This window comes from Equus przewalskii, chromosome 1, assembly GCF_037783145.1.
Source record: "Equus przewalskii isolate Varuska chromosome 1, EquPr2, whole genome shotgun sequence".
In the NCBI taxonomy this organism is placed as follows: Eukaryota; Metazoa; Chordata; class Mammalia; order Perissodactyla; family Equidae; genus Equus; species Equus przewalskii.
In genome coordinates, this window is record NC_091831.1 from 8,922,964 (window position 1) to 8,947,040 (window position 24,077).

A 24,077-nucleotide genomic window follows, 5' to 3' on the forward strand; every position below is an offset into this window, starting at 1 on the left:
TGTGTGTGTGTGTGTGAAGGATAAGTCACGGTAGAATGGGTTTTGATTAAACTTCCATCTTCATTCTCTCCAAATTTTATTTTTATTTTGGGATAAGGAAAAACATGGTCACTGGCTATTTACCAAGTTTGGCTTTATTTTAGTATTTAGTCATTGTCAAGTAATACTTCAGATTTGAGCATCGTAATAAGTATGGCGGGGGGATCATATTGTGGTTAGAATGGGTTTTTGGTAATTCCCGCCCCCCCCCAACCCCGCCGTGTGTCTCTCCCTTTTGTTCTTTTTCTTCACAGATGTTCTCAGTAATCCCCAGTAAATTCCTTCCGAATAGTAAGAGCCCCTGTTGGTATGAGGAGTTCACGGGGAGGAACACCACCGACCCCTACCTCACCAACTCCTACGTGCTCTACTCCAAGCGCTTCCGCTCCACCTTCGACGCCCTGCGCAAGGCCTTCTGGGGCCACCTGTCGCACGCGCACGGGAAGCACTTCCGCCTGCGCTGCCTGCCGCGCTTCTACATCATCGGGCAGCCCAAGTGCGGCACCACTGACCTCTACGACCGCCTGCGGCTGCACCCCGAGGTCAAGTTCTCCGCCATCAAGGAGCCGCACTGGTGGACGCGGAAGCGGTTTGGTGAGTGAGCGCGCGGCCCCGGCTGCAGGGGCGCCCAGCGCGGGTGGCCCTCTCCTGGGTCCCGGGGCCGTGATCGTTCGTTCGCTCACCCCTTCCGCGGGGTCTGGCTCCAGGGAGAGGGCGTGATGTGAGCCGGCGCTGCGCGGCTCCGGGAGGGTGGCGGGGCGGGGAGGTGGGAGAACGCTCTGGGATGCAGGGACTGCACGGTTCGCTTGTCTGAGGTCCCACAGGCCAACATCCAGCGGGGACTGGAACCCAGCTCCCAGCTGCCCAGTGAGCATGTATCGAGTGCCAGCTGTGTGCAGGGCAAGGGGAAGGGGGCAGAGTCGCCACTCATCTGGCCCTGAAGAGCCTTGGCTTGCCTGCCAGCCAGATGCCGGGTGGACATTCGGTTGGGACCCTGCAACCCAGCTCTGTGCCCTTCCCGCGGGAGCCCCCACACCTGGAGGAGACAGCGGAAGAAAGGCTGCTGCACACGGGGTGCCGGCTCCCTGCTCGCTCAGCCCAGGGCCCTGAGCACAGCACTGGGCTGCAGTGGCCGCGTTTTCTCCACCCTGCCTTGTCTGCCCCATGGGGTCGCAGTGAAAAGGACGTGGAGAGAGTTCTGGGCGGCCCTGCTGCAGCACCAGTTTCCCAAGGGCTTGCCCTGGACGCCACCCACCCATCCCTCCCACAGGCTGCTTTCTGTTCCGCCCAACCTGCGCCACCCTGCCGCCCTGGGTCACTGCTTCCTCTCCTTGACCTTTCCTCCTCTGCCAGGAGACGTTTGGTCACTGGAGCTCAGGGGTGACACATGCCACAGTCTGGGCGTGCCTCGAGGGTGTTTTCCATGTAAAGGACCCAGGTTGGTTAGAAGGGAATTTAAAAAGTTTTCCTTAGTAGATCCTAAGTTTAGACCAACACTTAATGTGTTTGCTGATGAATGTTTGACCTCATCCTTCTGCTGTTCCTCCTGGAGTGAAGGAGAGGATGTCAGTGTGTCTTTATGGTTTGGCGGTGGCAGCCGTGGGAGCCAGGGTTTCACGTTCCTCATTTGTCAGCGTTCTTCCTACACGTCTCACGGTTTTCCCTAATGAAAACCAGGTTCCCACCAGTGGGGAGAAGGGCAGCTGGGGTGTGCCTCTGGAATCTGGTGTCCAGGGCCACCTTGAACCTCTGGCAGTTTGGCCCATTGATGTTCTTGGTCCGCTTTCCACTTTAAGTTTGGTAGCTGTGGTTTGGGAGAATGTTGTTGGTACATTTACAAGGGAAATGTACCTACTTTTAAGGCAAGGGGCAAATTTTAGGCCGCGTGTGGCCGATGCCAGAGCAACTAGTAAGTTCAACTCAAGTGCCTGTCCAGCATCAGTTACCCTTGATTGGACAGATGGACAGGCTGCTTGATCGAATAGGCTGGGAGACAGAACCTCAGCTAAGACCTCTCTTTGCTGTTTAATACAATGTTTGCATCCTGGATGCCATTGCTGCCTGGCCACTTCAGGGTCTCACCTGGTGCACATGTTAACCAGCCCCAAACTCTCTGGCCTCCATGCAGATGCATTTATAGTTCTTGAATGGGTGTGCCGTCCATAAGCTGCCATTGTACAGCTTAATGGTGGTGTCTTTCACCCTTTGAAGCGCACAGGGGTTAAATGAAGGCAGCCAGTTCGCAGATGCCCCTCCCGCTGTTGCCCCCTCCTGCAGCTTACTGGGGGCAGCCTTGACTGCTGCAGGTGGGCCCTTGGGCCATTCCATCCCTCTCTGCTCATTCCCCGGGGCGGTGGCAGCTTTATCTGCAGTAACTCCTGCTTCTTGGTTCTTGTAGGCATCGTCCGCCTGAGAGATGGGCTGAGGGACCGCTACCCCGTGGAAGATTATCTGGACCTCTTTGACCTGGCCGCCCACCAGATTCATCAAGGCCTGCAGGCCAGCTCTGCAAAGGAGCAGAGCAAGATGAATCGAATCATTATCGGTACGGCTTCTGCGTAGCTCCTGAGGGGGCCCCGCTCCTGCCCTGAGTCAGTTCTGGCTTCACTCTAGCTGTGGAACATTTGTGTGATGCCTGCTGACATCTGTTGAGAGAGTACTTTCCTACTGGCTGTCACTCTTACCCCTACTTAAAACATTCATATCGCTTGTACAATTTCTATAAAGCAGAAATGTTTAGTAGACTTTCTAGTTCCATGGAGACTCCAGCACAGTCGAAATGGCCTTTTAAAAAAGTTGCCATTTCTCTGTTTTTATTTAAAGTAAGTTGGCATGCTTGACTTCTTTTCGGGGTATACCTATCTAAGTTTGGATGGGGGATCATAAATGCAATTAACTTGACTAGTCTTTGATTTAACACTTGTGGCTTTTGGAATCCTTGCCCACTGGGACCCTGTGGAGACAGAGTCAGCCTCTCCTGAAATAGATGCCTTGACACATCCTTGGTGACTAATTGCTGTTGAAAAAGCCCAGCCCTTGTCAACCTAATGCCTTTAGACATTCAAAATGAAATGGTTTGATTAATAATCACTTTTTTAAAATTCACCAGAATGTTTTATAAAAAACATATCTGTTCGCTCTTTGTATTGGAGTCAGCTTAGGAGAAGGTGTTCATCCACCTACACCTTCTGAAAGAGAGAAATCTAATCATGTGTTTTACTTAAATCGGTTACCTGAGGCAGATTTATTTTCCTGAATCTATTATATTTTGATTCTCCAAATTCAATGAATTTATTAGCGACTAAGAGGAGTTGTAATCAAGGGGACAGGCTTTCATGCCTAAGCCCTGATTTATTTCTTCTTTTTTTTTAAACTCAAATAAATCAAGTCCTGGGAGCCAGATGAGATCATATCCCACTTCCAGTGTGAATTGACTACTAGCTATTTTCTTGCAGCCTTGGGCCCAAACACCTCAAAGTGGGAATCTAATTAATATTTGACTGTGATTCCCACCCTGTATGCCTCTGGGAAAATCTCATGTTCTTGTGAAAGAGCTAAAAATATGCATCCTAGGTTAGGAAATGGAGCCTAAGATAATGAGTGAAAAAGGGAAGCCTGAGTTCGGCTTTCTAATTTTACTTACTTGTAGATTTTAAAAGGAAAAATAAAGAATACTTCTACTGCTCTGCTATTTATCTAAAGCAGAGTTTGCTGAGTTTTGTGGAAGTGGAGAGGCAGATGGAGAGCTGGCATCTAGCCCTGCTGGTGCCTACAGCCGGCTCTGTGCCAAGTGACAAGGCAGCCTTCGTGATCCTGAACTCAGTCTGCACATCTGTAGAATGAGCTTGTTAAACCGCATCAGTTCCGGACTCCTCTCAGCCCTGATGTGTGAGTCAGCTCTGCTTCGGCTTCCTCCAGTTAGGTCCATGGGAGAAGCATAAGAATCTTTCTTCCTCTCAGCCCACAGGTCAAGAGCGCCTTTCCTCAATGAGCGGCTAGAGTCACGCAGGACTTGAGTGGCTGAGTTCTCTGGGGCCAGGGCTTGAGACATGCCACAGGTCCCTGCCTCTACTCTCATGGCCCCCTGCTCTGCCCTGTCAGAGTGCTCATGTGGGGCTCTGACTGTTTATTGAATTGTCAGTCTTCCGCTAGATTGTAAGGTCTGAGAGGGGAAGGGATAGTCTGTCCGGATTCCCTCCTCTATCCCGAATGCCAAGACAATGCCAGACACATATTAGACACCAAATGAATGCTTTCTGAATGGGTGGATGATGGAGGAACGATGAGTGAAGGAAGGATGGATGGATTGATGGATGGATGGATGGACAAATCCTTCTATTTTTTAGAACCAGTTCATTTATGAGATTTGACAGAATTTGTGCTAGTTTAGTTTTGGATACTTCCCTGTCCTCATATTCCCTTATTCACTGTGAGTAGAATTTTCAAAGGATTTCTGATTGACTTGTTTTTTCTGTATTCTATGGTATTATCTCTTTAAAAAAAAAAAGAAAGAAAGAAAGAAAGACCAGCACAAAAATGCTCATCTGGGCATGATCTCACATTCACCAGAGTAGGTAGGGCCCTGCCACCTCCTGCGTTAGTGTACTGCGCCCATCCCTCAGCAAAGAGACTTAGTCTTGGCTCATATTTTCTCTGAATAAGTGCCTGTGAGATGTATTATATAGTCCCATGTAAAATGTCGAGAAATCGATTGTATAATTGATTTGCCTTTCTTTTGAAATCTCTGAAGATTGTATTAGAAAAAAGAAAGTCAGGGAATTGGTTCAATTATCTGAGAAAGCAGTGTTGAAATGTCTGTGTCTTGGCCTCACCCCTGTCCTAGATGTATGTGTAACGGTTTCATCCTTCATTCATGCAGACCATGATGAAACAAGGGCTAGAACCAGCATCCTGGTCCCCAGTCCGTACTGAGTGGATGCTGGCTGTGTGCAGGGCGGTGGGGTGGGTGGGTGTGCAGGACATAGAACCTGAGAAAACTGTCCTCTCATTCGGACTAACCTGTGTGATTTCAAGGAAAGACTGATGCAGATTGTATTCAATTTCCTAATGAGGATGAGCTTCCCCAAACTATTTCTTTATCACTGTTTCTTTTTGAAGGAAACCATCTAGCACATTCTTAATGGGCCCTTAAAATGCCACAGAGCTGTGTGTCATGAACAAAGTTAAGTATCATGAAATTGGGAGGCCGGATGCTGGTAGAGGTTTTTTGCACGCCCTGGAGAGAGGAGCTGGGAGGAAGAGGGATGCTGTGTTGCATGGACCACCTTGATTTCCAGGTGGAGGTCCTTTGGCGCCGGTGTCAGTGCAGCAGAGGGTGGTCAGCAGCCTCCTCTCCCTGGAGTCCCGTCTGCTAGTGTGGTGGACCAGCTCGCTCACTGACAGCTATTTAAGGGGAAGGCATCAGAGCCAAGTGTGGCCCTAACACGGGCTTCTCTGTGGGAGCCCGGAACTTGGCTCTGCTCATTTGCAGTGTTTTCCGCTTCCAGGGGAGGCCAGCGCCTCCACCATGTGGGATAACAATGCCTGGATGTTCTTCTACGACAACAGTACGGATGGTGAGCCGCCCTTTCTGACCCAGGACTTCATCCACGCCTTTCAGCCAGACGCAAAACTGATTGTCATGCTCAGGGACCCCGTGGAGAGGTGAGCAGTTTAGAGTTTTTGTTTCGGGGGGTGGGGGGGAGAAAAGGCAGTTTTGAAGGACAGTCTTCGTGTCACAAACAAGATTTTGCCTCTTCTTTTTTTTTTTTAAATAAACAAGCTTAACTTGCAGTGTTACTGCTGTTTCTTACGTAAATGTTATTCTTGGGGTGATCTTCACTGTGTCTAAACAAATTGTGGATTGTTTTCTTTGCCATTCTGACCCTGTTCTCTGGGCCTTCAGCCTCTGGCCAGTTTGACCTGGGGACATGGGACTGCTCCTTGGGGTCTGTCAGGGCACGAGAGACGCCCCTGGAATCAGGGGTGTTGAGTTTCTCTGCAGGGGTTTTAGTCCTAGAATTCCATATCTCCTGACTTGACCGATGCCGTTATGTTGTCAGCTCCAGCTTTCCTTAAGAGACCAAAAGAAAGAAAAATGACAACTGAGCTGCCTTGTTGTAAAGAACAGGGGTTGCCCAGTGTGGATGAGACAGAGCTAGCGTGATAGTGAACGGTGTGGGGTGGCTGGGCCAGCGCTGGGCAATGCTTCTGGCATTGATGAGTTCTGTGTGGATGGCAGAATCTCGGGGCTGCCGAGACCTTAAAATCATTTAGTCCCATGTGCCCCTGACTGATACCACCACATCAGAGATAAGAGGGCTCCAGTCTGGTCCAGGACCCTTAGGTGGGAGTACCCCACTCAGGATGGCCAGTCCAGCTCAGGACAGCTCTCTGACAGCATTCTTCCTATTTTGAGACCAAATCTGTCTTTTGGGAGTGTCTATACTTTGGACTCATTTCTTCCCCATAGAGCTATGCAGGCCAAGTCTAATCCTTCTGAAATGGGAGAGCCTGCCAGATAGTGAAGACAGCAACCATAGCCCTCTCTGTCTTGTTTTCCTTCGGGCTGACTACCTCTTGTTTGGATTGAATCATGCCCCCCTCAAAAGATATGTTGAAGTTCTAACACCCCCACTGTATGTGTGAAGGTGACCTTGTTTGGATATGGGGTCTTTGCAGATGGACTGAAGTTAAGATGAGGTCATATTGGAGTAGGGTGGGCCTTGGTCCAGTGGCTGGTGTCCTTATGAGAAGAGGAAACTTGGACACAGAGGGCAGGGAGAACACCATGTGATGATGGAGGCAGAGGGTGGGGTGACGCTGCCAAAAACCAAGAAGCAGTGCCTGGGATTGCCAGCAACTGCTAGCGGCTGGGAGGGAGGCAGGGAGCAGATCTCTCTCAGAACCCCCAGAAGGAACCAACCTTGCTGACACCTGGGTTGCTGGTGTCTAGCTCTCAGAACTGCGAGAGAGTAAATTCTTATTGGTGTAAGCTGCCAGTTTGTGGTGGTTCCTTACAGCAGCCCCTGAAACCTCGTGCACCCCTTCTTCCTTCTCGGAGGGCATACCTTCCTGGCCCCATATCCTTGCCAGTGATAGCAATAAGACATGGTTATTGTGGAAATTTTAGAAGATACATTGGAAAACTGTTTTGAAGAATACCTATAACCTCCACCCAGATAACTATTATTTCTCTTTTGGTGTATTTTCTTCCAGACTGTTTGTTACGCAGATAAGTGTGGCGTGTGTATGTGTGTGTGTGTGTGTGTACACAGCTGTGTGAATACACCTTGCTTCTTTTGTTGTGCATTGCTGCCCTGGAAGGTCATGCGTCAGAGTTCTTCCCTGCGTGTGTCGCTGCGTCCTTCTAGAGTTCTCGGAGTGGCCCCTGCTGCTCTCACCGTGATCTGGCTGGAGGAGAGCTTGGATGGTCCTGCTCCGTTTCCACCCCTGGCATCACCATCCGGCACGTCTCTGTGCCATGGGTGGTTTTATTCCGCCCTCTGCATCCTGCCGGCTCAAAGATCCATCCACTCCGGTATCAAGGCAGCCACTGACCTTGGAGCAGCTCTCCATGTCCTACCTGCTCGTTCCCACACTCTGGAGGCAGGAACTTGGCCCTCCCGCTCATGAAGTGAGCTGGTCCCCTGGGTTCGAGAATAGTTGACACAAACCAGTGGTTCTCTCGTGTAGACATGATTGCATAACCGCCAGCCTTGGAAGGAAAGGCCTGGTGACCAAGTGGCCCCTCGCCGCCCTCTGAGGTGTTTTCACAGCTGCTCCGCCTCCCTCCCCAGGCGCCCCAGCTGCAGCTCACAAAGTTGGAACACTCTCAGGGGCGCTTTCTGCTTGCTGACTGTCTTCCTGTCACATCGCCCTAGTTCCTCATTCTGAGGAAGGTCACACTGCGCCTCAACTTCAGAGGGTCCAGAGAGTCAAAACTGCCACCTTTTGTCGCTCCCTGGGCACAGAAGGGTGGGACCAGTCTGTATCTGGGCTCAGTCTGCACCGGCCTTGTCCTGAGCCCTGGGGGTGCGGGAGCTCTCGGCTGGTCTGGGAGACGGGCTTGGCTGTGGTTGTTCTGGTCTGTGGATTCCGCCACAGCAGAGAGGGCGGACGAGATGTGGCATAGAAGAGGGAGTGAGCTCCTGGGGGGAGGTCCAGAAAGGCTGCTCTGGAGGAGCCAAGGCCAGGCTGGGTTTTGAAGGATGAGTAAGAGTTGGCCAACTAAACAAAGAAGGAAGATGTTCAAGGGGAAGAAGCTATCTGAGCAGGGAGAACAGAGAGTGCACAGGTAAAGCCCACGTGTTCTCTTGTTGGAGCGTGGAGCCGGCTTCCCTGGCTGTGTCCCTTTCTTCCTGCGGCTCTGATTCCACCCCTGAGGACATGAGCTCCATAAAGGTGAGCCTTTGAACAGGGAGTGTTGTCGTGCTGCCCAGGGTCAGCCAGCTGAGCCAGAAGCAGGACCTGCCCAACTCATCTCAGACATCAGCCTGAAGCCCGCCTTCCTTAAGAAGGCACCCAGGCCACAAGATGGCCACGCCGAGTAGTCATCATGTTTTCTTCTTTTCTTTTAAGAACAAATGCTCTATTTATACTAGGAACTGAAAGTGAAGGTTTCTTACCTTCCTGGTCCTGACTTAGCAGAAATAGTTCATGAATTGAAATGTTTATTGAGCCCCGACCACATGCTGGGCACTGTGCTGGCTGCTGAGCACACACACATCAGTGGACAGTGAAGGGGACCCGGTGCCTGTCCTCGGGAGCTGGCACTTTATCCGAGGAACGAGGCATTGACTCTGTCCTGATGAGTGTAATGGTGCCAAGGAGGAGAAGGGCAGGTGCCATGGCCCGGCCTGCATCAGGACGCTAGCCCGGGGTGGGGTTGCCTGCTGCGTTAGTGCTCTGGTGCTGTGTAACAAATCACCCGGAAACTTAGCAGCTTAGAACAACACACACTGTCTCACAGTTTCTGTGGGTCGGAACCTGGCACAGCTTCCAGGGTCTTCTACTCCAACGTTTCTCCCAAGGCTGCAGTCAGGGTGTCACCAGGGTGGGGTCTCATCCAAAAGCTCGACTGGGGAAGGAGCCACATCCAAACTCATGTGGTCGTTGGCAGAATTTACTTCCTCAAGGGCTGTTGGAAAGAGGGCCTCTGTTCTTTGCTGGCCATTGACTAGAGGCTGCCCTCAATACCGTGCTGCTGGGCCTCGCCCACAAGGCTGCTTACTTCATCAAAACCAGTAAAGGACAGGGGTTGGCCCAGTGGCACAGTGGTTAAGTTCACACGTTCCGCTTTGGTGGCCTGGGGTTTGCTGGTTCAGATCCCAAATAGGGACCTATGCACCACTTGTCAAGCCATGCTGTGGCAGGTGTCCTACATATAAAGTAGAGGAAGATGGGCACGGATGTTAGCTCAAGGCCAGTCTTCCTCAGCAAAAAGAAGAGGATTGTTGGTGAATGTTAGGGCTAATCTTCCTCAGGGAAAAAAGAAACCAGTAAAGGAGAGAGTATGCTACTGAGTTGGAAGTCTCCATCTTTTGTAATCTGATCATGAAAGTGACAGCCCATCACCTTTGCCATATTTTATTGGTTAGAAGCAAGTCATGAGGTCCAGGCCACTCTCAAGGGGAGGAGATTACAGGGTGTGAATACCAAGGAGTGGGGATCATGGGGCCGTCTTAGAAGTCACCTACAGCACCTGCTCTCTGTCCCACTCTGCGGTCCTCCAGGAAACGGGGGCCTTACAGTCAGCACAGGAACTGCCAGTGTGGTACCATGCCTAGTGGCAGAGCATCCGCACTCACAAGGAGAGTGTATTCATGTGTGTGTTCTCTGTGTGGGTTGCTGACAGCAGCAGCTGTTTCATCGCTTTTTAAACATTTATAAAAATATGTAACAATAGGAATTTCTTCTTTTTTGAAACCCATGACTCATGGCCTATCTGAAATGGCTGGCTTGTTTCCTATCCCAGCCGGAACGGATGATAAATACTGGGTGTTTAGGTCACTGTTGAAGAAACAAACACTCAGAGCCCAACTGGGCCCTGGGCCGTTAGCCCGCTTCAGTCATTTCATGACCTTGCACTTCTGCGCGTGGGAGAGTCCCAGGGTCGCTTGCTGCCAAGGAGATTGGACCAAATCGGTCTTTTCCCTCTACAGATAGTCTTGGAGAAGGGTGGGGAGAAACTTTTGTTTCTAGTTTTAGATTCATATTTAGCCTTTACTTGTATAGTTGACCAAAGGTAGAGCATTTGAAAATGCTGCAGTTGTAAGCAAAACCAAAGCAAACACTTAAGTTTCTGGAGAAAGATGTGAAGGTGTCCATTTATTTTTCTGGAGCAGAGAGGAACTGTGGAAAGTGGATGGAATGATTCTTATGGCCACACGGGCCAGCCAAGAATTCTTGTTGCAAGTTTCCCTGTGTAAGAGAGAACGACAATTTAAAACTCCAGTGAAGCATTCTTAGGCTGAATTGGCCCAGTTAATTAAAAAGAACCCACCAATTACAAGCAGAATTTTTCTTCATTTAATTAGATTCTTAAGCGGACAAGACTGTTCTTTTCAACACATCTTGCATTGGCCTCCTGCCTCTGCGTTTGTGAGAGGGTTGATAGAGTTTGACTGTTAATTCAGAGACATGAAATGTGAACAGTGGCTGGAAGGAGCTGAGCCCGCCATCGTGGATCTTTCGGGGGACGTTCGGAGAGGGGTCACGCACCTGCTGTTAAGGGTTTGCCTGTCTCTGTCTTTTGGTTTCCAGTCTGCATGTGGTCTTAATGCAGTGCGCAGAAACTGCCACCGCAGGAGTGAGTGCCCGGTTTCACGTTTATGGTGATGAGTCAAAAGGGAAGGAGAACTCAGTTCAGTTAAGAGTGAGAACTTGATTTTGACCCAAATGCCTTGAGCCTGGGGGGTTTGCTTTATCTGCTTAAATAAAGTGATGTTTTAACAACCCACTGGGCTGGTTAAATAATTAAGCTACTTATGATGATGAACAGCAATGACAGGAATGAGGCTGTCAGGAAAATGCTTCTCCTTCTGTGCATGGTCAATCAGACGGAGAGGAATCAGCAGGCTAAACCCTTACAGGAGTCCAGTTTCCTGGATTTCAGTCTATCTGTAGAGTGAGCGGTGGGCCGTGTGGCTGGTGAGCATCGAGCCAGGATCAGGGTGATAGAGAGACAGCCTTGGGGACCAGGTGGTCTGCATTTGAACACCAACTCTGCCACTCACTGGCTGTGTGACCTTGGGCAAGTTACTTAACGTGTCTGTGCCTCATTTCCTCATCGATGAAGTGGGGGAAAATAGTCCTACATCTAGGGTTGTGAGAATTAAGTGACTTAGTATATGTAACAGACTTCAACAGTGCTGGACAAATGGAAAATGTTAGGTAATTAGCCATTATTATTAGGTCTCAGTAATAGCAAACAATAGTAACAATAACCAAACAGAGCCCTCATTTGCTCACTCACTAGATGCTTATTGAACACCGTTGATGTGCCAGAGGTGGTACAGACTTGGGAGAGCAAAATCCTTCCTGTCTGCCGTCCGTCCCGGAGTCTTCATCTAGTCGAGGGGTGGGGACAGCCCTCAATGAAGTGACATAGCATTAACAGAGCATGTCCTCAGCCTGGTCTGTGCCAAGCCCTTTTGGGCCATGCCTCCTTTGAGCTTTGCAAACAGGAGAGGCTGTGGTGATGTGTGCTCAAGTGAGGCCTGTGGGCTCATTGGGGCTAAGTCAGTTTCCACAGTCACCTGGTTTGTAAGTGGCAGCCTGGGATTCAATCCCTGTTGGTCTGACTGAGGCTCCGAGCTTTCCAGCCCTGTCATAGCTCAGTTGTCAGCCTGTGCCAGACCCTGAGATGGCAGGTTGTGTGCAGGATTTGTAGGGGCTGCTTACGGGACATCCCTGTGAGGGGCCTAGGCAGGACCGGCAGGGCGGGTGTTGAGCTGTGAGGCAGTCGAAACAGAGGTCTCCGCCGACCCCCGAGGGGCTCTGGAGCTGGGACAGCCCATCCGGGAGGCATCTCCCACCCACCGGCCATTGGCTGTGGTCTGCCCTGGGGCGGCTTAACTTGAGTATGGCTGGTCTTTTCAGTGGAGGGCAGCTCCTGGGAGAGACTGGACTGTGAGCCATCAGCAGGATGACTCCCCACTTTGGCAAAGCTGTAAGCAGGCGGGACCCCAGTCTTTGTGAGCTCCCTGGGCCTCAGCTCAGCTCATTCACTTATCTCCACTTCAGCAGGAGCAAGGTGCTTTTGAATTGCTGTGGACCTCTGACCGGAGGTGAGAATCTCTGCTGCTCAGCCTGCCCCGAAACCTTCTCCAAACAGCCCGACTCTTCCAGGCCTCTGGCAGTGCAGATTCGGTGCCATAGATGCCTTCTCAGGCAGAAGAGGAGAGCTGGCACTCCATCGTGCACTGTGTTCTCTATAGGAGATTTGCACTAGGATTAAAAAGCAGGCTGTTCTTCAGCACGGATGCATTAATTATTAATATAAATATCTCGAGGGGAAGTTAGGACAACTCCCCTGTGGGCAGGAGATGGAGTGGGGAGAAAGGCCGTCAGAGTGTAAAGGTCGTGACAACAGCCGCAGACCGATTCTGAATCCACCCACCCTCCCCCCAGCTCTCACGCTCCTTTTCTCCCTGTAAGACTCGAGGGTTGAGAGTCATAAGCAGTAGTCTTGAAGAAGACTATAGTGGAGTGTCTCTAAGCTGCCTATTAATTTCCAGGTGAATTCAGGCATTTTACTTCTTTACTTACTTTGTCTAGGTGTCATTGACACACCATTTTATGGGCCCTGAAAATGGCAGGAGGTGCCTCATGGGGCTGAACTGCGAGCTGCTCAAGGGCAAGGGTTTGGCCTCAGACCTTCCAGCAGCCGGGCGAGCTGTTGGTGCCCAGGCCGGGACAGCTCAGGCCTTGTGAGGGGTCCTCTGAAGGCCCTTCAGGAGCAGTCACCCAGTGAGGGAACACGTCTTGTTATTGGTGGGAGGAAACCACCCTGCTGAAAATTCCCGGGTGTTTCACACTGTTTGTTTTTTGGGAAATGTCTACAAAGCCGTGGGCAGTGCTGAGTATCCCCACACAGGTTGTTTACCAAGGGCGGTTCTGGGTGGCGAGGCTCTCTGGGGAGAAGAGCCCCTTGTTCTCGGTCTGCAGACGTTATAAGGGGAGATGTGGGCACTTGGAGTCGACTGTGGGCCACCAGGGCCAGTGCAGGGACCTCTCCTACCAAGGGTGCGGGGCTGGTGAGTGGGGTCAGCAGGTTGAAAGGAGGGGTGGCACGTGTCACCGAGTGGCCGGCCCTGGTGGGCAGTGGCCGTCACTCTGCGGTGAGGTGCCACACCCTGGGGCCTGGGCCTGGCTCTACTGCTGCCTTAACCAGGGTGGCTGCCCGGCCGCCGCGCACCTTCCTTTCTCGCCTGTGGGGACCCCTGCTAGTGGGGTCAAAGGCGAATTGTGGGCAAGTGCTGTGCAGACGTGCGGGCTCGAAGATGGAAGTGGTGCTCGGGATTGCCTCTGAGGGCTCTGCCTTCTGTCCTGTGAGCACTAACCAAGACCCACGATTGGGTGCTCGGGAAGAAACAGGCAGACCCAGAACCCTACTTGCACTCAAGGGGAAGAGAAGACCCCCCACAGTGACCTGTGCATCCAAGTGGGCGTTTTTATGCCCAGACCTGGATGTTCTCATCTGGCAGAAGATGCGCATCTTCACTGTCAGCCACGTATATGGCCTAAGGTGACTTCAGATGTCTCCTCCCAGGAGGTGGCTGGGCCAGTCCTGCCTCCTTGCTCCTCGTGATGAGATAGCCCAAGGAGTTAAGGGATTCCTTGAGACAAAGGGCCTCCTTCCCAGTGACATTAAATGGCCTTTGTTTCCTTGTAAGAAATATGTATATAATCGTTATTGACAACGCCATATCAGAAGTCGGGGAGTTATCATTGCTACGTGATCTGTATCTGGATGCCAGCAAATGGAGAGAAACGAGGGGCTCTCTGGCTTCCATATTTGTAATCACATGTATTACAACCCTCCAGGTGGCCACAGAACCATGTGATGTCGTGGGAGGGGGTGACTTGAAAGACATGGATGTGCCCACCTCCTGGGGTCTCCTGGTTGAGGAAATGTCACCGTTCACATGTGTGTCATTGAGAAGCCAGCTGGTGGGCGCTGTAGGATCACAGGGAAGTCGAGGCCGCCCTGCCAGGGAGCCAGCCCAGGAGCGGTCAGCTGCTCCCAGCCATCCACCACTTCAGCATCCACCCTGGATCTCTTCTCAGAGCACGGCTATGCCACATGCAGCCATAACTGGGAGAGGCGGCACGGCTCTCGGCTTCCCAGATGGAGTCAACTGGGTTGAACCTGACCCTGAAGCTTGTGCTCTCGTGTGCCTTTTGGGCTCAGGGATCTTAGTGACTTCTGACGTGCATCCCTCTGGGAACTGACAAGTTAAAACCAGTAATCACTTTTGCAGTGATGAAAATGTTCTGGAATTAGATAGTGGTGGTAGTTGCACAACTTTGTGCATATACTAAAAACTACTGAGTTGTTCACTTTAAAAGAGTGATTTTTATGGTATGTGGATTATATCTCCGTTAAAAATGGTATGAACAAAAATATTACAAAGGAGGAGAAAATAGTTACAGGAAGAGGTTTTATGGAACTACTGACGTCTGAGCTAGAATTGCAGGGGCTCGACCTAGAGGGAAGGCCAGTCAACAAGCCGATCCTCATTTAAGAACTGAAACCGTTAAAATCAAATGAGCTACTGCCAAAACCAATGAATCTTAGTGCATCCCAGTGGCAGACGACCACGCAGGGAGTGCTGGCGTTACGACAGACACCTGGACACCCGTTAGTGTGGCTGTAGTTTTCTACATGCCCAGTGGGATGCTCCATAGACATGTTTGCTTTTCCTGGTGGTGGCGGTGAAGTTCTTCGTGCTTGTCCTGAATGTTGGCTTACGGCTCCATTGCACGTCGTAGTTGCTGTTTAGTCTTCTGTAATTTGTTAAGTAGTTCTGTAACGAAATTGACTTTTGCTTACAAATCACGCTGCACCTAAAACAGTAAAAACTTCACAACAAACAAAACCCAGAAACCATCCACTCAGGTGACTCGCACCCCACTCTAGTCAGACATTGGTTTGGCTCCATCTCTAAACTATGAGGTCAGGGGCCACAGGGTCAGGCTGACCTGAGTTTGTGTGGGTCCCAGCCCTGAGGCCTCCTGGGCTGCATGACCTTGGGAAGCTCTGTAAGATGGGGTGCTGACCTTCCATGTGGACCGCGTAGGCTGGTTGTGAGCACGAAAGGAGGATATTCGCACAATAGCCATTACAAGGCCTGGTGAGGGGCAGCGCTCCGTGACCACGAGTGGTCTCGTCAGGGATGGAGACCAAGAGGATTCTGGGAGCTGGGCTCCTACCACACTCCCTGGAGCCTGGCCGGGAGGAGGGGCCCCTGGGTTCAGGGCTGCCCCTGTTTCCATAGTGATCAGTACGCCCCTCCTCCACTCACATAGGTGCAGAGTTTACCCCATCAGTGTCATTGAATGAAGTCAGCAGTGGCCCTGGGGTAACTGTCCAGCTTTTACATGGTGGCGCCTTTAAGCTGACTGCTGGCCTCTCCTCTGTCCCCGTGGGGAGAGATGTGGTCCCTTCCAGAGGCACCAGGTTGAGGGAGCCCCCCTCAGCACACACATCCGGTCCTCCCCTCCCAGCAGTGCTGGGGTCTCAGGACCCGAGAGCTGAGGAACTGAGGAGCCCCTCCGCGGGTGCAGGCCCACCGTCACGGGGCCGCCCCAGCAGCCTTCTAAAATAACCGTAGCACAGAAGGCCCACAACGTTTTGGGACCTATTTTTGGAAATGCTGTTGGAAACGGTCCTGGCCAAATGGAGCAGCCGTCTGTTCGGGAGGGTTTACAATAATGACATGAGGTGGTGCAGCAGGAGGGGGCTTGGCAGCTTCAAAGCACAGGGCTGGCTGGGTGTCAGGGTCAGCTGGCCCTCGCTCAGCCTGGAAGTCCTCATCCCTTCCAGCCTCGCCCGCTCCTGCTGCTGGGGCCGCTCACGTCATGCTGGACTGCCCCAGCTGGAGACGTTTTCCCTCGTTTCAAGCCAGTCTTTCGTTCTGAACCTTCTGCCTACTGGTCAGTCCTTCAGGAGTGTGGGACAGGTCTCCTCCCGGCTCTGGAGGGCCTTTTAGCCATTGAAGCTGGTGTTCTTCCTGCTGAGTTTTGCTTCTTCAGATGGAGCAGCTCCTTCTCTCACATCATTTGCCTCCCAACACCCAAGGCAAACATCCTTTGGGGCCCTCACCTACCTGGGTAGAGCAGAGCAACATCCTCCCACATTCTGAATGCCATACCTCTATTAATGCATCCTGAGGTTGCGTTAGTGTCCCTACAGATCTGTGATGATTCATTATGGGCTGATGTCAACTAAACCCCTGTGTATCTTCCATGTTGGTGTCTTTCCCCTACTTCATTGTTGTACAATTGACATTAAAGACTAATATGTGGATGTTTAGGTTTCTCTCTTTACTTTTCACCTTGTTACATGAGTTTGCCTGCTCCAGCTTTTTGAGGTCCATTTGGATATGTATTCTTAATGCATTTTCTTTCCTTCTCAACCTTTTCTGAATGGTTTTAGCTCATCCAAGTTGTTCCCACTCCTCCAAGGTCGTTCCCTGACCCTCTTTCCTTCGCGAGTAGTTGTGGGAAATCATAGCATGCTTATGAAGATGTCCTTAGGAGGCACTAGCCCAGTTCTTCGGGGAACCAAACAGTCCCCCAGGAAGCAAGAGTCCTGTTTGCCTCTTCTCGTTTCCCCGTGGGAAGGCTGCCCACGCGGCTGTCGTCCTCCTGCACACTCAGGCCCCTCTGCCAGGGTCTCCGGTAGGGGAGAAGTAACTCCTCCGTCTTCCCAGGAATTTGGGTTTAGAATCTTTAGCAGTTTCCTAGGGCTGTTGTAACAAGTTACCACAGACTTGGTTAAAAGAGCAGTTTACTCTCTGGCAGTTCTGGAGGCCAGGACGCCCAAATCAGGGTGTCAGCAGGGTCGGTTCCTCCTGGAGGCTCCGAGGGAGAAGCTGATCTGTGCGTCTCTCCCGCTCCTGGCGACTCCTACGACCCGTGGCGCTCCTCCGGTCTCCGCCTCTGTCTCTTCTTCCCTGTGTCCTCCCCTCTTCCTAGAAGGACAGCAGTCCCTGGATTCTCCCAAATCCAAGATCTTCAACATAATTCTATCTGCAAAGCCCCTATTTCCAAATCAGACCCCTTCTCAGGCTCGGGCTGGGGAGGGCATGGACAGGCCTCATTGGGCATCTGCGGCCTCCACACAGGAGGGGTGACCGCTCGTTCCTGATGAGTGAAGTCCCTGCTCACGTGTTTGCCGGCACAGTGGGGCGCGAAGGACTTGTTCCAGACCCACATCCCAGCATGCACGTGGACTGTAGAGAGGCCTAAAGCCCCCTGCCCCTCGGGTGGCAGATCCAGGGTCCCTGGGGGACTGAGGGGCGGGGACATTTCCCCTCACCCTGCTGAGGAGGTGGGGTCCTGGGCTCGTTTCACCGTGCCCCAAACAGGTGAGAGTCAGTATTCTCACCCGAGCAGGGCTGGGCTGGCTGGACCACTGGACATGTCCCCGTTTTTCCCCAGGATCGCTTCTTGATTTCTAAAAAATTGTGTGGAATCGGCACAAACTTCGAGAAGTTTGGATTTAAACTGAGACAGGCTTAGAGGCTCTTGTTTGTTCATGAGCCAGATGTCAACAGGAGATGTTATTACACAAAATGAACTCTCAGAATGGAAAGCTTGGGCCGATGGCTGGGTTTATAGGCAGTAATTTATGTGCTGGAATCTCACCTCCACTGAAGAATTTGGATCGTTCTGTGGGAGTCCTTGGTAAGGACTCTGGATTTGGACTTCTATTAAATACAGATTTTGATGACAGTTTCAGAGGCCTCAGTGACTTCTCAGGGACAGCGTTTCTTGGGCGGAGCCATAACATGGGCAGGGCTGGTAGGAAATGTGTGAACTAGAGAGGCGCCCCATCAGGCCCATGGCCACGTGGTTCCCCTTGGACACATGCGGCTCAACTGCCCTTTGAGGCATTTATCAATCAGCGGCTGACCTGCAATGACAGGTGCTGGCTTTCAGTCCTGATGGATGTCCTATTCTGGAAGAGGGAAAGTAGCACAGCTGACGTTAGGGGACACCGGTAAGAGGTGGATGTAGTGTCATCCCAGGTACTGTACTGAGGTGAGCCCGGATCTGGGGGCGCATCTACTCCCCAGTCACTGAGCATCTTTAATGACTAGCCTCGGAGCAAGTCCTTTTGGGGCGTTTGGCTGAGCGGGTGAGATGTACCAAACACTCCCCTTGCAGTGTGTGTTTGGATTTGAGGCCATGTGTGAGCAGATCCAAACATCTCAGGACTCAGGGGTGTCCTCTGTTGACATTGGCTGTGGGTGAATTCTAAAGGGCTGTGTTGAAGACGCGTGCCAAGTGCCAGAGGTGAAGAAGAACTGTCGCCAAGAAGCCCTGCTCATGTTATTTGTGTAAATCTTTGTATCCTGCTGTGACCGCAAGGAGAGGAGGCGCTGGAGAAGGACCGTTTGCAGCTGACCTGTGTGACAGGGGCTCTGCGGCTTCGCAGGAGTGTGTGTGGCCGAGTGCTGGGGACGGGTGGAGCTGCTGGCTGCAGTTGGCGGTACAGATCTGAGTCCCCAGAGGTGTGGGCACCTAATAACATTGGCAGAGTTGTCTTCACTGGAAGGAGGGAGGCCAAGTTGGAGAAGCTGTGGGAACAGAAAGTATGAAGCCGAGAGGAGAAATGTGACGCATGGAGCCAGCGGCCCAGCCCGCAGCACCCCCGTTTCCCCGCGGCAGGTGGCCGTTGTATGTGAGTGGAGGGTGTTGGGCACAGCAATGGGGTCAATGGAGGTGTGTGTTGAAAAGGCACAAGACAGAAACAAAGGTGGGACTTTTGAAAACCAGAAAAAGGATACAGACTTCCCTTCTTTGCAAGCAGAAACAGGAGAAAGAGATGCAGGAAGCTCATAATTCAGAAATTCTGTTAAAGAAAACATTAGCATTAGGGTGCAGTGGAATGTTTATGCCAGGTCACAGTGTACCATCTTATACTTTTATGGGTGTTCAGAATGCCCCCAAATTAAATCACTATAAAAGTGCCATGATAATAGATGTATTATCTGATCCCATCTGATATAATCTGATAGATCTGTTTTAAAAAATATAAAATATACCGGTATGTGCTTGAGGATGCACAGGAAATTTCTGGAAGGATATCTAAGAAACTGATAACAAAGGTCACCTGTGGCGAGTCAGACTGTATTTAGGACCATTGGGGAAATGAAGGACAGAGACGTTAAATGAAAGATGTGCTTAGTTAGTATGTTGTAACTAGTTTTGTTTTACTTTTTGTTTATCTGGTACAAGAAAAGGAATATTCCATGGTTAAAAAAAAAATCTATCTGCAGTGTTGAAATTCCAATAAAATATATTTGCTGAGGATTTCCAAAAAGAAGAAAGAAGGAAAAACTTAGTCTGCCACTTGTTAAAGGACTGTAACAGGCTTTATTCAGGGCTGCCGCAGTGGGCGAAGGGCCCACGGCAGTGGGGTCTTGGAGTAGGGGAGAGAGATTGGGGGTTGTCAGTGGGGGGAAAATTACTAAGAGGACGACACATCAGGGGTGAGGGGTGATTCTGGCTAAACCGACCTCACGAGATTCTTGCAGAAGGAAGGCCGGGTGGTCAGACGTGGGACTTAGCGGGGATGGTGGGGGATTATGGCTAAAATTGGGCAATGCACAGACAGACACTGAAGTCCAAAAATTGAGGCCTAGTTGAATTCTGAAGGAGCCTGAGTAAAGTTTGATCAAGGAGAGACACTGTCAGTTCCTGTATGAAAACATTTCTGCTCACATGTGGTGGCGTCCATATGAACAGATCCGTGTGTCTGGAAAAACATGGGTCTACAGGTATCTACATGTGTATGTGGGGTGTTTTTACATTACGTTAAAAAATAGGTCTTGATAAATAAATGAAAAGCAGTGGTATGTATTGGAATATATGAGGAAGCCATTTGGCTTAAAACTAATTCGACCTGACCTTGTTTTTCCAAAAGGGCCTCATTTTGGCCTGTTGAGCACGCATTGTACATCTGCTTTAAACACTTACTGTATACCATAGACAAGAATGATGCCCTTAAAGTTAGGGATGTAGCTTGCCCCCATATCGGCATTTCCTTAAGGAGAAGCATCACTTCCTGGGAACTAAGGATTGATTACCAAGCTGCTGTGCTCACCTTGTGACCACTGACCTGCTGTGCCAACTAGGCATCTTGTGACAGTTTTGCAAAAGAGACATTTCTGTCATATGTGATGGATGCTCTTTGTTCCATGACAGTATGTAACCACCCTGTACACCCCACTTCTTTGGTGCCCTTCCTTCCTTGGGGAAAGAAGGCCTCGGGCTATAGTCCTTAAACATGGCTTGTTAAGAAATTCACCCCAATTTTGCTTTGTAGATTGATTATGGATTATTTGCATTGATAGTCCCTCCCTATCTAGAAAGACATATTTCACATGTATATAATTTTAACATTTGGGGTGTCTGTGGAAAGGGCCAGGAATTTCGTGCAGAAGTGTGATATTGCGAGAGTGACAGATGTTTTTGTTATTGTTGCCTCCAAGAGAGGAGAGAGGAACCGGAAGTTGCATAAAATTTTGATGGCCTCTCTTTGCTGTTGTACACTTTGTGTAAGCTGGTGTTGTTTCGAAGCTCACTGTTACTGTGAACACAGCCGCAGCCTGAGGTGGCTAGAAAGAACAACAAAACAACTGCCAGTGGTTTGTCTGGGGCTGGTGTAGACACGTCTGAGTCCAGGAGAGTGTGGGTGGCCCTGTGAAGGGTGAGGGGCATGAAGGGAAGGAGGGAAGTGGCTCACCTTCCAGGTAATGAAGAGAAATGGCAGTGTTTTAATGAACAAAGCTAGATAATGTAATTGCACGTTGATTTCCATTGTCACCCAAATGGCGTGATTTCACATTCACGGGTGGTAAAAATATCCATTTATTTTATTCACAGGTTGTATTCAGACTATCTCTACTTTGCAAGTTCGAATAAATCTGCAGATGACTTCCATGAAAAAGTGACAGAAGCTCTGCAGCTGTTTGAAAATTGCATGCTCGATTATTCGTTGCGTGCCTGTGTCTACAACAACACCCTCAATAATGCCATGCCTGTGCGTATCCGGACGCCTGCCCCTCCCTGAATGGGCTACTTTGTGGTTATTATGCAAGTGGCACTGTGCATTGGGATCTTAGCATATAAACAGAGAAGCGTTTTAATGTGCAAACGCCTCTCCCCTGCCTTTGAGCAGTGGCTAATGCAAAAACAAATATTCACGGATGTAAAAACTCTAAAACTGATGGGCCTTTCAGCTGGCACCCTGCTTTCTTCCCTGCTGATGCTCTCGCCTCCCTCTGCAGAGAATGAGGCCCCATTTAGGAAGATTACCATTTCATGAGGCTCCCAGAACACACCCGGCAATTAGGATTGGCAGACAGGAGGACACCCAGCTCTCAAAGTGTCTTAGAGCCGGCTCCCCAACGGTGGATTGCTTTGTTGGTTTCAAGAATTACCCACCAGGGTGACTCTCAGTGTTTCTTTGTAGGAGCTCAGTGGAAAAATGTTTTCCCTGGAGCCCTCTTTCCTCTTGTCTGCCTTCAGGAATATAGCTATACGTTTCTTTCCTTTTTTATGCGGAAGAAGCTGTTAGTAGTGAATTCAGCACCCTTTAGCTAAGGGACAGTTTTCCGTGAGGCAGCACCCAAGGGTGTCCTCAGAGCCTTTTCAGCAGGGTTCCACAGCGAAGCAGTGCTGTCACTTGTGGCCCACAAGCCTTGCGCTGCTGAGCATGTCCTGTGGTACGGCAGACAGATCTGCTTGAAGTGGAGGTCTGAAACACGCCAGGGTGGTGGGGTTCCAGGTCAACGGTCTCCCTCCCTTTTCCTTGTTATCAAGGCCGTCTTATCTGGAAGGCAGGGCTCCGGCTCTGGCAGGACACGCGGAGGTGGCAGGTAGGATTCTAGGCTGTCCTGCCGGGGGTTGTAGTTTGGTAGGGAAGGTGCAGCAAGGGCACAGGGAACCTCAGGGTCCGGCTGGTGGTGTGGGGTAGAAGGAGTGGCCTTTGGAGCCCGACCTTGGTGTGGCTTCAGTTCTCGGCTTGGGCATTCACTAGCTGTGTGACTCTGGGCAGTTGTCTTAGCTTCTCTGAGACTCAGTTGCTTCATCATAGAATGGAGTAATAATACTGCTTTATCAGGCTGTCGGATGGCGTAGAGAGTGGTAGTTCATTCGTGTGTAGGGGAGGAAAAATTCATTCTTTTCCTCCACCCACTTTAGGTTCTTTGGCTGGGGCCCTGTAAATTAGACTGACAAAAGACAGATTAACAGAGAAAAAGAAACCCAACTTTATTAACATGTGCGTTGCACGCACACCTGGGAGCACTCAGTGATGAGTAACTCAGAGGGGCGGTTAGAACTCTAGAACTTGGGCTTGTGTAGCATCTTAACAAGAGAACAGTAAATGTGTAGAGAGGTGAGAAGACAAAGCAAAAGGACTTTGAGTTTCTAGGGTGGCAAATTATGGGAAGGCAAACACGTGGGGAACCGGTGGAAGATAAGGGCTGGTTTCAGGAAAGTTTGTTCCGTCAGGGCCTGTGCTGTTGTCTCCAGGCTGATAAGGGTCTAGAGTTGTCTCCAGTGATGAACTCCTGTCCTTCCTGGTAGAGAGAGGAGGGGAGATGCCCTTACAAATTTGTGTCCTACTTTTAGGCAAATAGGGGGAGAACAGAGAGCTTTTCTTGAATCGGTTTTTCTCAATTTTCTTTAACTCAAAATAATCCTGATGCCAAACTGGCGTATTTTGGGGCAGCATATTCTGCCGCCCTTCACATGCATTCCTGCATTGTGTCCGTGCATGGTGCTGTCTCCTGGGCTACAGCGGTAGCTGGACAGGCGTGGGTCTTGCACCCCAGTGCAGCCCCAGCCCTGTGGGGAGAGTGGGATGGAGGGCAGGAACCCTGGCCCCCAGCAGAGGCCACCTGAGAATAGGGTGTGAGGGGTGCTTCCTAGGAGAGGTGATGTCTGTGCTGAGGCCTAAAGGGTGAGTTGACCAGAGACATGGAAGTAGGGACGTGTCCAGGTGCGGAGAGCAGCATGTGCAGAGGCTGAGAGGTAAGCCCCGAGAGCATTCGCTATAGCCGGGCACAGTGCGCATGCTTGTGTGGGTGGTGTGGGGACGGTGGGAGGGAGGTGCTTAGGGCTCCATCACCAGGCACTTGGGAGCCTCAGAAGGAGTCTGGACTTCATCCTGGGGGAGATGGGACCCCCACCTGGAGTGGGAGCGTTTAAGCAGAGGGTAGTTAGGGCAGCTGTGCATTTTAGAAAGATGCCTGGTGCTGTGGGACACTTGACTGAGTTGGGATGGGGCCCGGGGTGGGGGTTGTCTCCCAGAGATGGGCAGGTGGGAGGGTGCTGTGAGAGAGGGGGTGTCTGAGTCAAAGTAGGAGAACCATGGAGGTTTTTAGAAACAGGAGGAAGAGTGGCAAGGGTGCACAGATGGATTGGATCAGGGATGGTGGGATAAAAGGAGGAAAGCAGATCCGTGTGCATAGCTCTGGCTTATTTCTGTTGTTTATGACTGTGATTGAGGGTCATCCATGCCGGGCCTGTAGGAGAGAAGAGCCACTGCCAGGAGATGTTTCCTGAATAATCGCAGGTGTGTCATGAAATGGGGACTGGCCCCTTCACAGTTGAGACTTAATTTGTTTCTGTGGGCATATGCTGGGTGCCCACTCTGTGCAGCACTGTGCTCCGGGCTGGGAGAAACACAAGCCTGCCTCGAGACGCTATGCCCGGGGTTCCTCTCCACCCCCTGACCACTCACCAGCCCCCAACCCAGATCAACGTGTTAGGGAGGGAATGTGGGGACAGAA

General features: G+C 50.9%; 1 protein-coding gene across 15 annotated transcripts in view; it reads left to right on the plus strand.

Moving 5' to 3' along the window:
- Nucleotides 1–24,077, plus strand: part of CHST15 (carbohydrate sulfotransferase 15) — a 79,042-nt gene that overhangs the window by 45,550 nt on the left and 9,415 nt on the right. For all 15 annotated transcript variants that reach the window (XM_070574504.1, XM_070575260.1, XM_070574969.1 and 12 more), the window contains 4 exons: nt 294–633; nt 2,438–2,584; nt 5,547–5,703; nt 21,163–21,319. In XM_070574504.1, coding sequence (XP_070430605.1) covers nt 294–633; nt 2,438–2,584; nt 5,547–5,703; nt 21,163–21,319 — 801 coding nt within the window. The remainder of the gene's footprint in view (nt 1–293; nt 634–2,437; nt 2,585–5,546; nt 5,704–21,162; nt 21,320–24,077) is intronic.